Below are 15,579 nucleotides of genomic sequence, written 5' to 3' on the forward strand. Positions count from 1 at the left end.
ATTTGTTGCTAAAATAGAGGCGGTGTGTGGTAGGAAAGGTGCGCTAAAAAGGCCCCTGCCCCCGTCCTATGGGGAGAGCTCTGATGCAGACACGGACCCTGCTGTGGCTGGTGACCCCTGCTCTGACCTATCAGACGAGGCTGACCAGGACCGGTTGGACAGTGAGGATGATTCCCCGTCCAGGTCCGGGTGCGACAAAGAGCTGGTTGGAGCACTTACAGCTGTGCATGATACCCTGAAGATCCAGGAGCCAGCGGATCCCTCTGCTGATGTATCAGTCCCCTTTGGGTCCCGCAAGCCAGCACGTTCACCTAAGGTGTTCCCGTATTTGACTCATTTTGACAAGTTCATCTACAGGGAATTGGGTCGGCTGCAAAGGACCTTTTCGGTCCCAAAAAACATAGCTTTACCACTTTGAGGAAAGCCTTCTCAAAAAGTGGTCGGCTCCTCCGGTCGTGGACCCCCCCCCCCAGTATTCAGGTTAAATAAAGTAACCACAATCCCGGTTGAGGGGACTCCTGCATTCAAGGATCCCACTGACGGGAAGGCCGATGCAGTGGCTCGTTCCTTGTTTACGGTTGTGGGGTCAGCCGTGCGACCTGTACTGGCATCCGCACTGGCGTCGCAGACACTGACCGAGTGGGCAAAACTTTTGCACCACGAATTGGGAGAGCAACAGGTCTCCCCTGTCTGCGTGGAACTAGCAGACCAACTAGTGCAAGGCCTCAAGTACATCTGTGACTCGGCCCTGGATACTCTTCCTCTGTTATCCAGGGCTTCAATGTCAGCTGTGGTGCTGAGGTGCCTGATTTGGCTAAAATGCTGGTCTGCTGACCAGGCATCTAAGAAAGCCCTGACGGATCTTCCCTTCCTTGGCGACCGGCTCTTTGGAGCCTCATTGGATGACATTATAAAAAATGCCCCCTGTGGTAAGAGTACTCTACTCCCACAAGCCAGGAAGTCTAAGGAGCCACGCCATAGGCAAGGGCCCTCTTTTCCCGCACACAAACGGCTTTTTTGTCCGACCGGGGCATCTGCAAAGCGTCTCCAGCCTGACAGGACGGCCACAAAAGCGTCCCTGGCATCGCAAGCCTAACAAGCCTGCATCAAAAAGTGCTACCGCATGAAGGTTTGCCCCACCCAGTCGCCTTCGGGAGTTTGCAGCCCGGTGGTCCTCCTGCTTATCCGACCAATGGGTCTGCGATCTGATTTCCACAGGCTACAAGATAGTTTCTCTCTTGGCCGCCAAACAGATTCTTCCCCTCCAGCATACCCGTGTCCCCGATTCGGTGGGAAGCCCTGTTGGGGGCGGTAAGGGACTTGCTGAGTCGAGGGGTGGTTGTACTAGTTCCGGAATCTGAACGCTTCCAGGGATTCTAGTCAAATCTGTTTGTGGTTCCCAAGAAGGAAGGGGTACATCCAATCTTGGACTTAAAAGCCCTCAATCACTTTGTAAAAGTGCAGAGGTTCAGAATGGAATCAGTTCGCTCAGTAGTCACTGCACTCCATCAAAGGGAATCCCTGGCGTCCTTGGACATCCAGGATGCGTACCTGCACATACCCATATGTCTGCGGCATCAAAAGTTTCTTCTCTTTGCAGTTGGGGAAGCCCGCTATCAGTTTGTGACTCTACCATTTGGCCTGGCATCAGCCCCCGAGTCTTTACCAAGGTATTGGCTCCAGTTTTGGCGTTGCTGCGACAACGCGGGATCGCTAGACGATCTCCTCCTGAGAGCATCTTCTGCCTCAGAGTTGGAGGAGGATGTTGCGATCTCCATGCAGACTTTGCAAGAATTTGGGTGGCTGTTGAACCTAAAGAAGTCGGTGGTTGTACCGACTCAGCATCTGGAGTACCTTGGCTTGTTGCTGGACTCCAAGGAAGCGAGAGTCTTTCTCCCTTCAGACAAGGTGCAGACCCTCAGAGCCGCGATAAAACTACTGTGGAATCGTGAGCGGTTGTCACTTCGCTTTTGCATGCGAGTCCTGGGACTCGTGGTGGCCACCTTCGAGGCCATGCCGTATGCCCAGTTCCACACCAGGGTCTTGCAGAAGAGATTTTGTCAAAATGGGACAAATCTCCATTGTCCCTGGATCGCTTGATCCAGGTGAGCCAGTCCATCAGAGACTCCCTGCTATGGTGGCTGAGATCCCCAGAGATTCGGTCAGGAAAGTCGTTCCTACCTCTCCAATGGACGGTGATCGCAACGGACGCCAGCCTATCCGGCTGGGGTGGAGTAATGGGGATTCAGTCGGCTCAGGGCCTCTGGTCGATGGAAGAATCCAAGTTGCCGATCAATGTGCTCGAATTGAGAGCGATGATGCTGTGCCTCAACACATCGTCGTTGAGTCTTCAAGGGCGTCCGATCAGGGTACAGTCGGACAACACCACGGCTGTGGCGTACATAAATCACTAAGGGGGAACAAGGAGCTCAGCTCGGGAGGTCGCTCACATACTTCGGTGGGCAGAGCGACACGTACAGGCCCTGTCGGCCATTTGCATCCTGGGGGTGGAAAATTGGCAGGCGGACTATCTGAGTCAACAGATGCTGGACCCAGGAGAATGGGCATTGCATCCGTAGATATTCAGGCTGCTGTGCCTGAAGTGGGGCATGCCAGATGTGGATCTATTGGCCTCCTGTCTCAATCAGAAGGTGCCAAGATTCGTGTCCAGGACAAGAGATCTGTGGGCAGACGCATCAGACGCGCTGGTGGCTCCGTGGGATCAGTACCAGCTGATCTACGCCTTTCCTCCTCTAAAAACTGTTGCCACGTCTGCTTCGCAGAGTGGGAGCCGAGGGGGTTCCAGTAATCCTGGTTGCCCCAGATTGGCCTCAGGGGCTCAGGTACGCAGACCTGGTGCGTCTGGTGGCAGATGCTCCCTGGCAACTGCCGCTGCGAGAGGACCTCCTATCTCAAGGTCCAATCTTTCACCCTGCTTTACCATCGCTAGTTTTAATGGCATGGCTATTGAGAGCCAGATGCTGCGGAACCGGGGTCTGTCGGACTCGGTGATTCCAACCATGTTTAGCCGTGTAAATCTTCTTCACGGAAGATATACCATTGTACCTGGAAGGCCTACATCTCCATGTGTGAGGAGAAAGGATGGCATCCGCACTCCTTTTCTATATCTAGGATCCTGCTGTTTCTTCAGCAAGGAGTAGACCAGAAGTTGGCATTAAGCACCATTAAGGGGCAAATTTCAGCCTTGGCTGTCTTTTTTTTCAGCGACCCCTTAGTGAGTACCTTCATTCAGGGGATACGACATGTAGTCCCTCCGATGCATCCGCCGTTACCCCCATGGGATTTGAACCTGGTGTTGTCAGCGCTTCAAAAGCTGCCATTTGAAAACATCGGGGAGATTCCCCTGTTGACTCTTTCCCAGAAAGTGGTATTTCTAGTGGCCATCACATTGGCCAGGAGGGTTTCGGGAATCGGCGGCCTTGTCATGCAAGTCGCCTTATCTGGTCATCCACAGGGATAAGGTGGTGTTGCGTCCGCAACCGTCCTTTCTACCGAAGGTGGTCTCGGCTTTTCATATCAATGAGGACATTGTATTACCATCATTGTGTCCTAAGCCGAAGCACCCCAAGGAGGTGGCCCTTCACGCTCTAGATGTGGTTAGGGCTCTGAAGGTATTTGTCTGCCATAGCTCCCTTTCGGAAGTCAGATTCACTGTTTGTTTCGGTGGCTGGTCCGAAGAAGGGTATGGCGGCCACCATTTCCAGGTGGATCAGACAGATTGTAATCCAAGCCTACTCCTTGAAGGGGCAGGTGCCCCCTTTCCAGTCACGGCCCACTCTACAAGAGCAATCGGAACGTTTTGGGCCTTCCGACACCAAGCGTCTGTTGCTCAGGTGTGTAAGGCGGCGACCTGGTCATCTGTCCATACCTTTACCAAGTTCTACAAGGTAGACGACAGTGCATCGGCTGATGCTTGTTTTGGCCGCAAAGTTTTGCAGGCGGCCGTGTAGTTGCAATTCTATATGTGCAATTGAGATTTTTTCAGTTTTTTCGATAAAAACGCAGTACTGTTTTGTTAATGCACGGTTACATTACTTTCGCAATGTTGCGGTTTAGGGGATCACTCCTGTTGAGGATACCCGGTTTTATGGTGGTGTTTTTTCCCACACACTGCTGTTTTTTTGTGGGTTTAGTTTAACTAGTTCCCACTTGCCATGGTGAATGAAGTTTTTATGCTGTTTTTTCCCACCCCTTGTTTGGCACTGCTTGGGAATGTCCCATTTAGTTACAGAGGAGCTGTGTCGGTCTGTGAATATGAGAAAATAGGATTCTTGTACTCGCCATAAAATCCCTTTCTCTGTAATTCATCGACCGACACACACATTCGTGGGCCGAAAAAATCATTTATAAATAAATCCACAGTAGGAGAATAGAATAGAATTTTACTTACTGCTGACAGCAGGACTGGATGGTGCTCCTGCATTCTTTGATGGCACCTAAATACTGGAGCATCATGCAGCGGGGCTAAACTTCCAGCGTGCATGAAGCTTTACATCCGTGTCCCTATCAGTCTCCCCATACATCTGTGTCCCCATCACTCATTGGGGTATCCCCACAAATTGGTGTCCCCTTTAGAACCCCCCTACACATTTATGTGTCCCCATCATTCATCTGGGTCTCCCTGCACATTTGTGTCCCCATCAGAGCCATCACCTCCCCTTCCGCATATTTGTGTCCCCATTAGAGCCATCAGCCTCCTACAATTTTGTGTATATTCTTGTTTTGAAACGATATTGATTCTTTCTTAAAAAGAAAGGGGGGGGGGGGTGCAGTTTACCATCTTCACCCTGGGCACCCAATGGCCTTGTCCCACTGATTAAGACTTGCCATACCTGCAAAGCAAATACAATGAAACATAGTAAAAATAAAACATTGCAATCTGTGCCTAAAAAAATATATGCTGAAGCATAGGGCAATTTGCCAATTCGCCCCTAATGTTAGGAGCAAATTGCTCCTCCACGCCTGCGCCCATGCTTCGGCATACTGTATATGCTTTATTTTTTTTTATTTTTTTTTACTGTGTTGGTGAAATCGCCTCCAACAGTACTGGAGTCATGGCTTTATTTATGTATTGTGGGAGCAAACGCTGTTGCTGTGAAGAGAAATAAACCCGTGCTGCAGCTGAATGGCGTACCTGCTAAGCAAATGATGGTTAACAATAAAACAAATATTACAGTATAACATACCACAGCTGCAAAGCAAATACAATAAAACATCGTAAAAATAAAACAGAGAACAATAGATATAGAACAATAATGAGCGAACAGTAGAGAGCAAATATGAGTGAAGAAAAATACAACCACAACTTTTTATTATTTTTAGCTTTTTTTTAATTATTTTTTTGTGTTTTTATAAAAACTGTAAAAAAAATATATAAATTGAACGTTGCAGATTAGGGTCTCTCAAAATGTGATGGCCATCACATCTTTCGAGACCCTATGTATACGCCACCAATGCAAAGGGGTGTCATGCCTAAATCCGCACTTTCTACAGACACGACAGCTTCTTTGGGAGTTTCTTTGGGTAGGGGTATGAGAAAGGACATGGGGAAAATACCTCTCATGCAGCCAGCTTACTGCATTTGCACTGGGCCAAAGCACCGTCTGGAAACAGAAGGGCTCTGATGATCTCTTCCTGGAATTTAAGGAAGGATCCAGTTTGTCCTAATGTTTTGTATAGCACAAAAGCGTTCAGCAAAGCCAATTGAAATAAATAGACACTTTTTTTTATACCAGCGTCTGGCCTTACTGGCAATTAGGTACCGTGCCAACAACTGGTCATTGAGGTCCACCCCTCCCATATTAAAGTTTTAATCATAGACAAAGGTGGGGTTTTACCACAACACCAGTCACCATAGGAATTTGGACCCTCATGCCTGCGTGAAGGGAGGACAGAACAAAAACATTGTTATCCCTCCACTTCACAGCAAGCAATTTATTAACTAAAAAGTGCCACACTTGTGTAATTGTCCACATTCAAGTGATACCCCTTTCCGAATAAGGATGCCACCAAGTACCACGCAATCTTACCAGCACTCCCTATGTAGTCAGGGCAGTTCTCCGGCTCTACGTAACTATCTCTTCCCTCGTAAACCATAAAACTGTGTGTGTGTATAACCTGTTGCCGTGTCACAGAGCTTATACATCTTGACCCCGTATCTGGCATGCTTGCTGGGAAGATACTGTTTGAATGACAAGCGGACAGAAAACTTAATCAAGGACTCATCAACGCAGACAACTTGATGGGTAGTAAACAATGCTGCAAAACGTTGGTTGAAGTTGTTTACGAGGGGCCAAATTTTGTAGAGCTGATCAAATTCAGGGTCACCCCAAGGACAACAGAGTTCATTATCATTGAAATGCATGAACCACAAGATCTGCTTGTATCGTTTCCTGTCCATGGAGGCAGAGAACACGGGCATATGTTGAATTGGGTCAGTGGTCCAATGTGATTGCAACTCTCTTTTTAGTTATGCCCATGAGGAGAGATAGACCCAGGAAGAGTAGATTAAATTTGGAGACCGTAATAGGTCTCCAATCTCTGGTCAGCTGGGGATTAGCAGCGATGAATTGACCAGCATATAAATTGCTTTGGTCCACAATAGATCTATAGAGATCTTCGATGAAAAACCGTGAATTAAAATTTGTGACATAAAATCAACTGTTTCCACCTGAATTCCAGGTTGGCTAGTGAATGGGGGAAGTATGGGTGCTGCAGAAGTGGCGGATTCAAAATTAGGATTGGCGAATGCAGCAGGAAGGGCACTATGGGCTCGACAGGCCCGTCTTTTGTTTTCTTCTTGGTGGCAGTGGGACACTGCTCGTGCTTGGCCCCTTGCAAGCTTGAACTGCTCTTATGGGACTCGCCATATCACCAAGTGTTACTGCATTGCTGGATGTACGGCCAGGATGTACTAAGCCGCTGGTGCTTGCCAGTTCACCAAAAGGAATGAGCGGCACTAGTATTGGCTCTCTGCTCCATACGAGGGACCTGCAGCTACCCGACAGCATGAGAAGAACGGGGTCTGGTACGCCTGACCTTGGCAGGGACCACAACTCCATTGTCAGAGCTATCTGTCAGGGGGCCGCTGCTTTCTACAGGTTTGTTTTCTGAATCTGACAGATGAGTGACTTCCTCTTCACTATCCGTCATGCTCAGAAATGTTGTAGGCCTCTTCACTACTGTACCTTCGATTTGACATTTTGGTCTCTAAATTTACTGGTACAGTAGTGAGACTCGCAAGAAAAAAAGCACATGACTGTCGGCGACTAATTGAAGTGCTACCAAAAAACTGTTAGCGTTCATAGGGATCAGGCCTGACTCTACAAACGCTGCAGTTATGTGTTTTGTAAGTGACAGTGATGGATTGATGCTGGGCTGGGCGGAGGGGTTAAACGCAAGTTCTAGCAGGTATCTGGGCTGACCCCACTAACACAGCCTTTTTGGGAACCCTAAACTGCTGGGGACGCTAGTATAGATCTGATCAGATCAGATATTGATCTGTTCACACTATACTACTAAGGGAGGTGTATGGTGCGTGCATGGTTGTTAGCACTACTGGCACTAATCTGCCTGGGGCGACACAGACCCTATCTGAAGCTAAACCCTAACTTTGATCACCCCATGGGTGATCAATGGGTTAAATCATTATTGGGTAAAATATGGCGGGAGCCCTGATGCTATAAAAACAAAATCTAGCTAAACTGCTTCACCCGTGACACTTATACAGTGATCACAGGTGACGGGGTAATCAAGGTGTTCAACCTTTTTTGGGAGGGGTTAGGGGGGGTCCCTAGACCTATCTGGGCCTAATACTAATTGCCCTAATACTGATTTTTGTCACTAATGACACCAGTACAGCGATCAAAAAAAATCTGAACGCTGCACTGGATGACACAGTAACAGATGGTGAAGGGGTTAACTGGGGGGGAGGGGAGTGATTGGGGGGTGAATTGTGTGCCTACATGACCTGGTATCAGTGCAGTGTTGGTGAAACTCACTTTTATCTCTCCTCGGTCTGGAATGAAAAAGACCAACACGAGGAGAGATGACATCACCTCCCCTGTCAATGTTTACAGTTACACGACAGGGGAAGGATATCATTGGCCTGGGGATTGATCGGTTCCTGATCGAATCCGATGGTCGTGGCTGGCTGGGGGCGCACACCCGATGTAACATGATGGTGATTTGCCTGCCTGTGCCATTCTGCCTCAGTACAACTGCAGCGGATGGTTGGCAAACGGTTAAAGGTTTCAATCAGGTCTCCCGTTCACCATTTTTGTTATCCGTCTTTTGACTCGTTCTATTTTATCAATATCTTTCTGTAAATGAGGTCTCCAGAACTGGTCACTGTATTCTAAATTAATGAATTCTATTGGCTTTTCCCACTGCCTGGTCACCCTGTTTGCTAATTTTGCAATCATCTGAAATATGTACCCCCAAATATTTTTCCTCTGTAATGCTGACTAAGACTGTACCCCCGATGTTGTACTCTCCCAATGGATTATTTTTCCCAGGTGCATTATTTTATATTTAGAAACATTGAACTGCAGTTTCCATTGCTTTGAACAATCTTCCGGCAATGCCAAATGATGTTCCATATTAGACACTTCCAAGGATATCAGCTGTATTACACACCTTTGTATCATCAGGAAAAAAAGGCATGCCTTGCCCAACAAACCTTTTTAGTTATATCACTTACATAGAGATATATATATATATATATATATATATATATATATATATATATATATATATATATATATATATATATATATATATATATATATATATATATATATATATTGTATATACTGATTCCTGTTCTGTTTAATCTCTATCTATCAAGTTAATATTTTTTTAAAATAATGCTTCCTTTTACAGCTGATCAACAGCGTCAAAGACAAGGGTGCACCTCCAAGCATGGATGATCTGGATGATTTAGATGTAAGTATATATTACAAGTAGCAAAAAAAACAAGCAAAGCAGCTTCTTTCCATAATTTTTAAAGCAGAACTTAACTCCAAAAATGGTGTTTGTTTCTTTCAATCCCTACCCCCCAATCAAAAATGTGGTGTTTTTGTAGAGTTACCCCCATAGGAGCCACTGATTTTAACTGGTTCTTCCCAAGAACGTGCAGATGCTACCATTAACACAGGCAACAGTCCATTCACTCTGACTCCGTTAAACTGTATAGGAGATGTCTTTTTAAGATATATTGCTGGTAGAACTTGAAACAGGACTGGGTTTGGAGTAGTATGGGATACTCCAAAAATGTTGATTTGTAACAGGTGAAACTTCTTTATACAGTCTTTAAGCCAGAAACAAATGGGAAGACCAGAACTGAGACCCTGTAAAAGTTGTCAGTGAGAGCTACCACCGCTACTCCAAAAGTAGAACAGCACACAATCACTAGGATCCTGAGCTCAAGTCGGTGCTCACAATATCCCAGGGATGTGTACCTTCCCTGGGATATTGTGAGCACCGACCTTTGCAGCCTCCACCAGGCACTCTTCATTGAGTTCTCAAGACCACATTCTTAGGTAAAACTGCTTAGTTCGCTCCAAAGGTAATTAGTAATAGCCCCTCCCCCTTTTAGCTCTGCTATATCTGGGACATTGATGAATTAATTGATGAATATCAGAACACTCCAGGAGGACTGCCTCAAAGGGGCAGCAGGCCCTGAGGCTGGCAATTTTTCCAGCAGTAAAGAGACCCAACTATTCCAGAGCCCAGACTGTTTATGTTCCTCCTAGCCACCAACTAAGCACACCTCCCTAGGGATTGGCTGCAACACAATTAATATTCATGTAAATAAAGTAAGGCGCTGTTCCTATTTAGACTTCTATCAAGATGGTACTGAACGCCTGCCCTATTACATAAATTTAATCCATCCCTGTCCAATCGCTGCTGGCGCTGTCTTCAGGAGGTAGGTACAATACTACATGCATGGTGGGATTTGCCCCCCTGCTTCCACCCTTTTGGTCCAAAGTAAATTCAATGATTTCCCAAGTAACGTCCTACAAACAAGACTGCTAGTGTGTACTAGTAGGCAATACTTGCATCATACTTCACCCTCCGTCTAAGATATACTTTAAACTACTGGTCATGCATATGGTTAAAAGGTGCATTACCGTTTCACCCAAATACCCTCCATCTGAGTGGCTCACTCGCCTGGCAAAAATTGCAGAGATGGAAGAACTTACTCATATTCACGGGAACATGGGCCTATTGGTTTCACTTTCAAAAGGATATGTACAACTAAATTATAACTCATTCCAGGACATCACAGACACCAACTGGCATACCTGCTACCTGAATGACCCTACGAAATATTATGAAAAATATAAAATCAAAAATCAACAACCAAAACACAAAAGTCCTTCTGTGCAGTCCTTATGTTGCTCAGTAAATCACTTAGTCCCATCCATCGTGCTTTGTGTATTACTGTGAAGAACAGTGCTCCTTCCCCAACGTGTGGTATTAGGGGTACACTTACCAGATCCACATGGTCATAAAGACCAATACAGCCTTAATATTTAAGCCAACAGGAACAATGGGGTGAATGCTCCATCTAGTATAGTCTCCTCTCTCGCATCCAATTTGTTGTCTTTTTCACATCCAATATATAGTCAAAGATACTCAATAGGGATGAGCTTCGAGTTCGAGTCATTTTAAAGGGTAATATGCAGGTTACTGTCCTAAAAAGTGTTTGGGGACCCGGGTCCTGCCCCAGGGGACATGGATCAATGCAAAAAAAAGTTTTAAAAAACGGCAGTTTTTTCAGGAGCAGTGATTTTAATAATGATTAAAGTGAAACAATAAAAATGTAATATTCCTTTAAATTTCGTAGCTGGGGGGTATCTATAGTATGCCTGTGAAGGGGTGCATGTTTCTGGTGCTTAGAACTGTCCCTGCACAAAGTGTCATTTGTGCAGGAAAAAAAGTCTTTTAAAATCACTTGCGGCTAAATTGTCGGCTCCCCGTAATACAGAGAACACTCAATGAGTGTTCTCTGTATTAGCCGACAATTCATTCATTCATTGATATATAAAAAAAAAAAAAAAAAAAAGCGTGGGGGTTCCCCTAAATTCAATTACGAGGCCCTTCAGGTCTGACATGGATATTAAGGGGAACCCCGTGTCAAATTTTAATGTTTCATGTTTACATACACAGGCTGAATTGAGCTGGTGCTGGCCTGGGCACAGTCAGATGTAAGTGCAACAGACTGGATGTGTCTTTGGGAGTTTGTTTTTAATAAACGTACTGCACAATAATTTTATCATTTTGTCTTTTGGGTATTTGTGAATATATATTGGATGTGAGAGGAGGCCATACTAGATGGAACATTCACCCCATTGTTCCTGCTGACTTAAATATTAAAGTGGGATTCCGCTGACCTATCCTTTTTTTTTTTCTGTGTCATTGAAATGCGTTTTTAATGCAAGTCTAGTACTCACTTCTTGTGGTTTTATTATCTCTGGCTTGCCGATTTCGTGCGCAAGTATAACTTTTAAAATTTCCTCCCGGCTGTTTCCATTTTGCTTGTGGGCATTTGAAGCCCACCAGCATTTAGTTTAGGGATGCGGTGAATGCTGTGCTCCCAGCATTCACCGCTTGATCCCGCACATGCTCATTGATACCAGAGAGCAGCGCCGTAAAATTTTCGGGTTGCCATTACAACGGGCGGCGTTGTCCGAAGTTCCCGCCCCATTGTGATGGCAACCAAATATATACAAAGAAGAGAACAGCTCACTAGGAACCAGCATCAAGCAAGGTAAGGAAAACGAGGCACTCATTCACAGAAAAAATGTAATCTACATTTGAAATCAATCTATTAAATTTATAAACAAAGACAAAATGTTATTACTAATGAACTTTTAATTCATTATTAAAAAAATATTAAATTTTAAAATCTATTTATAATAGATTTTTTATTTACTTTGATATATATTTTCTAAGGAACTGTTCAAACTAATCTCTCTGCACCTCAATATATAGATATATTTGTATCTATATACATGTGTGTGTGTTTATGTGTTTATGTGTGTGTGTGTGTGTGTGTGTGTGTATATATATATATATATATATATATATATATATATATATATATATATATATATATATATATATATATATATATATATATATATATATATATATATATAAAAATATGTATTGGTTTGACCGGGTGGACCTGGTGAGTGTACCCCTAATAACACACGTAGTGCAGCACCGTGTGCCTGGTAGGGGAGAGTAGGGATGAGCCAAACACCCCCCCGGTTCGGTTGGCGCCAGAACCTGCAAACGGACCGAAAATTTGCTGTGGAGCGCATGAAGGCAATGGAAGAGAGGGAAGGTCAGGGTAGGCAAAGAAGAGGGTGCAGGAGATGATCAACCGCACCGTGATAGAGAGCACTGACATCACCAACATGACATACAGCAATGACACCTGCACCGTGATATAGTGATCTGACACCAGCACCATGATAGAGAGCACTGACATCAGCAGCGTGATATATAGCACTGACACCTGCACCGTAAGCAGCCCCAGGAGGAAGTCAGCATAGCACAGGGATGGTGGGAGCCCCTCATAATGAGCATAGCACAGGGATGGTGGGAGCCCCTCATAATATGCACAGCAGAGGTACAGCCCCAGGAGTAAGTCAGCATAGCACAGGGATGGTGGGAGCCCCTCATAATAAGCAGCCCCAGGAGGAAGTCAGCACAGCACAGGGATGGTGGGAGCCCCTCATAATATGCACAGCAGAGGTACAGCCCCAGGAGTAAGTCAGCATAGCACAGGGATGGTGGGAGCCCCTCATAATAAGCAGCCCCAGGAGGAAGTCAGCACAGCACAGGGATGGTGGGAGCCCCTCATAATATGCACAGCAGAGGTACAGCCCCAGGAGGAAGTCAGCATAGCACAGGGATGGTGGGAGCCCCTCATAATAAGCAGCCCCAGGAGGAAGTCGGCACAGCACAGGGATGGTGGGAGCCCCTCATAATGAGCATAGCACAGGGATGGTGGGAGCCCCTCATAATGAGCATAGCACAGGGATGGTGGGAGCCCCTCCTAATGAGCATAGCACAGGGATGGTGGGAGCCCCTCATAATATGCACAGCAGAGGTACAGCCCCAGCAGGAAGTCAGCACAGCACAGGGATGGTGGGAGCCCCTCATAATAAGCATAGCACAGGTATGGTGGGAGCCCCTCATAATATGCACAGCAGAGGTACAGCCCCAGGAGAAAGGCAGCACAGCACAGGGATGGTGAACTTTACAAACCTACAGGTCATATTTGCAGCCACAAAATAATTACTAGCTGTGCACACATAGTCCCACCACATGGCCAATGACATAACACATGTATGAGGTGAATCTGGGATCGACAACTACAAGAATTCTTTTTTTATATGTGAAATTCTGACAATTCAGGACTCTTGAGACAATGGAGGCGAGGGAAGGTCATGGTAGGCAAAGAGGGTGCAGGAGATGATCACCAGCACCGTGATATACAGCACTGACACCTGCACCATGATAGAGTGATCTGACACCAGCACCGTGATAGAGAGCACTGACATCAACAGCGTGACATAAAGCACTGACACCAGCACCGTGATATACCAGTCCTTAAGGATTAGCAGACTGTACCTCACTCAACCCTATATACTGTAGTACACTATACCTTACCAGTCCTTATAAGGACCTTTGTGGAACTAGTAGGTTGTGATTAGCAGACTGTACCTCAGTCCCTATACTCATAAAGGACTACTGCAGAAGAAGGGCAGCAGTCAAATATAATATTCTTTCTATGTTTGGAAGAAAGAATATTATACGTGTACAACCCTATTACCATACCAGTCCTGAAAAAGAACCTTTGTGGACCTAATAGTAACAGCTACTGATTAAACTGACTGTCCCTCACTGCCACACACAGCTTCCTGTCTGTCCCTATTTAAACTGACAAAACACAGGCTGCTGCAACTTGAATAGCACTCAAAACTATATCCTGTACTACTTTACCATACCAGTCCTGAAAAGGACTATTGTGGACCTAATAGTAACAGCTAATGATTAAACTGACTGTCCCGGCTGCACACAGCGTCCTGTCCCTCTCTGCACTGACAAAAGACAGGCTGCTGCAACAATGACTTGAATAGCAGTGCCTCAAACCTATATCTTGAACTACACCTATACCATACCAGTCCTTAAAAGATTTTTTGTGGACCTAATAGCTAGCGATTTGGGTCACTGCAGTCTCTCCCTGCTCCACACAGCAACCTCTCCCTATAGCAGTGTTTCTCAATTCCAGTCCTCATGGCCCACTAACAGGTCAAGTTTTCAGGATTTCCCTCAGATGAAACAGCTGGGGTAATTACTAAGGCAGTGAAACTGATCAAATCACCTGTGCAAAACAATGGAAAGCCTGAAAACATGACCTGTTAGTGGGCCATGAGGACTGGAATTGAGAAACACTGCCCTATAGTGACATACGAAAGAATGTAAAATGGCCGCCGGATCGGGTCTATTTATAAGTTAGGGGGAATGTCCAAGTGTCCATGTGCTGTAATGTCTCAATTGGCTGTCCTGTACCACATGATGGATGTGTCATCATAGGTCAAAGTTCTTTTACACAGTAAACACGTAAGTCCGCCGGGCGAACAGCGGCAATAGTCTGCCGATCGGGCAGACCGCCAACAGCCAAAATTCGCCGCAAACCGACCGCCGACCGTTCGGCCATCCCTACTGGTGATGGTTGCTGGAACTGACCATACCTTGGGGCCGCGGACTAAAAAATTGAGTGCATAGGTCAGACGGCCACCTTCTCCACCGCTCCTTCTGTGACTGACTGAAGCCTCAGCAACACGTTGTCCAGGACCAGGAATTTGTAACCTCCCATTCTCTGGGAACATGTTGCACAGACCTTTCTGCAAGGCCTCCCGAAGATGTTTCATCCTCTGCTCCCTCTGCGACGGCAAGATAAGGCCGCAACCTTACCCTTGTAACATGGATCAAGGAGGTTTGCCAGCCAGTAATGATCCCTCTCCTTGATCCAACGAATACGAGGATCCTTCTGCAGGTTTTGCAGGATCAGGGAGGCCATGCAGCTTAGGTTAGCTGAGGCATTCGGTCTGGACTCCTCTGGGTCACTAAGGACGACATGATCCACAGCCACCTCCTCCCAGCCACGTACAAGTCCATGGGTTTCTTGGGACTGTAAATGATCCCTTAAAGACTACTGCTGATGCGGAGTGCTAGGCTCCACCTCCACGCTGACATAATCCCCCTCCTCCTCCTCCTCTTGGGCATGTCACAGATTAGACGGTTCTCGGGCAGGTTAAATTCCTTTTGGAGGTCAGCCAGCCAAGCACTGGCATTAAATGTGACTTTCCTGGCCTGCCTCAGGACATCCTGTAAGCCTGGGTACCTGCCCAAGAACCGCTGCACCACCAAGTTAAGGACGTGAGCCAAACAGGGCACATGGGTCAGTTGTCCCTGTCAGAGGGCGGAGAGGAGGTTGATGCCATTGTCGCAAACCATCATTCCTGGCTTAAG

General features: G+C 46.2%; 1 protein-coding gene across 2 annotated transcripts in view; it reads left to right on the plus strand.

Moving 5' to 3' along the window:
* The window catches only part of PTGES3L (prostaglandin E synthase 3 like), a 250,805-nt gene that overhangs the window by 189,224 nt on the left and 46,002 nt on the right, over window positions 1-15,579 (plus strand). For both annotated transcript variants that reach the window (XM_077459447.1, XM_077459448.1), the window contains exon 6: window positions 8,905-8,967. In XM_077459447.1, coding sequence (XP_077315573.1) covers window positions 8,905-8,967 — 63 coding nt within the window. The remainder of the gene's footprint in view (window positions 1-8,904; window positions 8,968-15,579) is intronic.

Source organism: Lithobates pipiens, unplaced genomic scaffold (genome assembly GCF_037356315.1).
Source record: "Lithobates pipiens isolate NorthernLeopardFrog02 unplaced genomic scaffold, aLitPip1_a1.2 Scaffold_28, whole genome shotgun sequence".
NCBI classification, from domain to species: domain Eukaryota; kingdom Metazoa; phylum Chordata; class Amphibia; order Anura; family Ranidae; genus Lithobates; species Lithobates pipiens.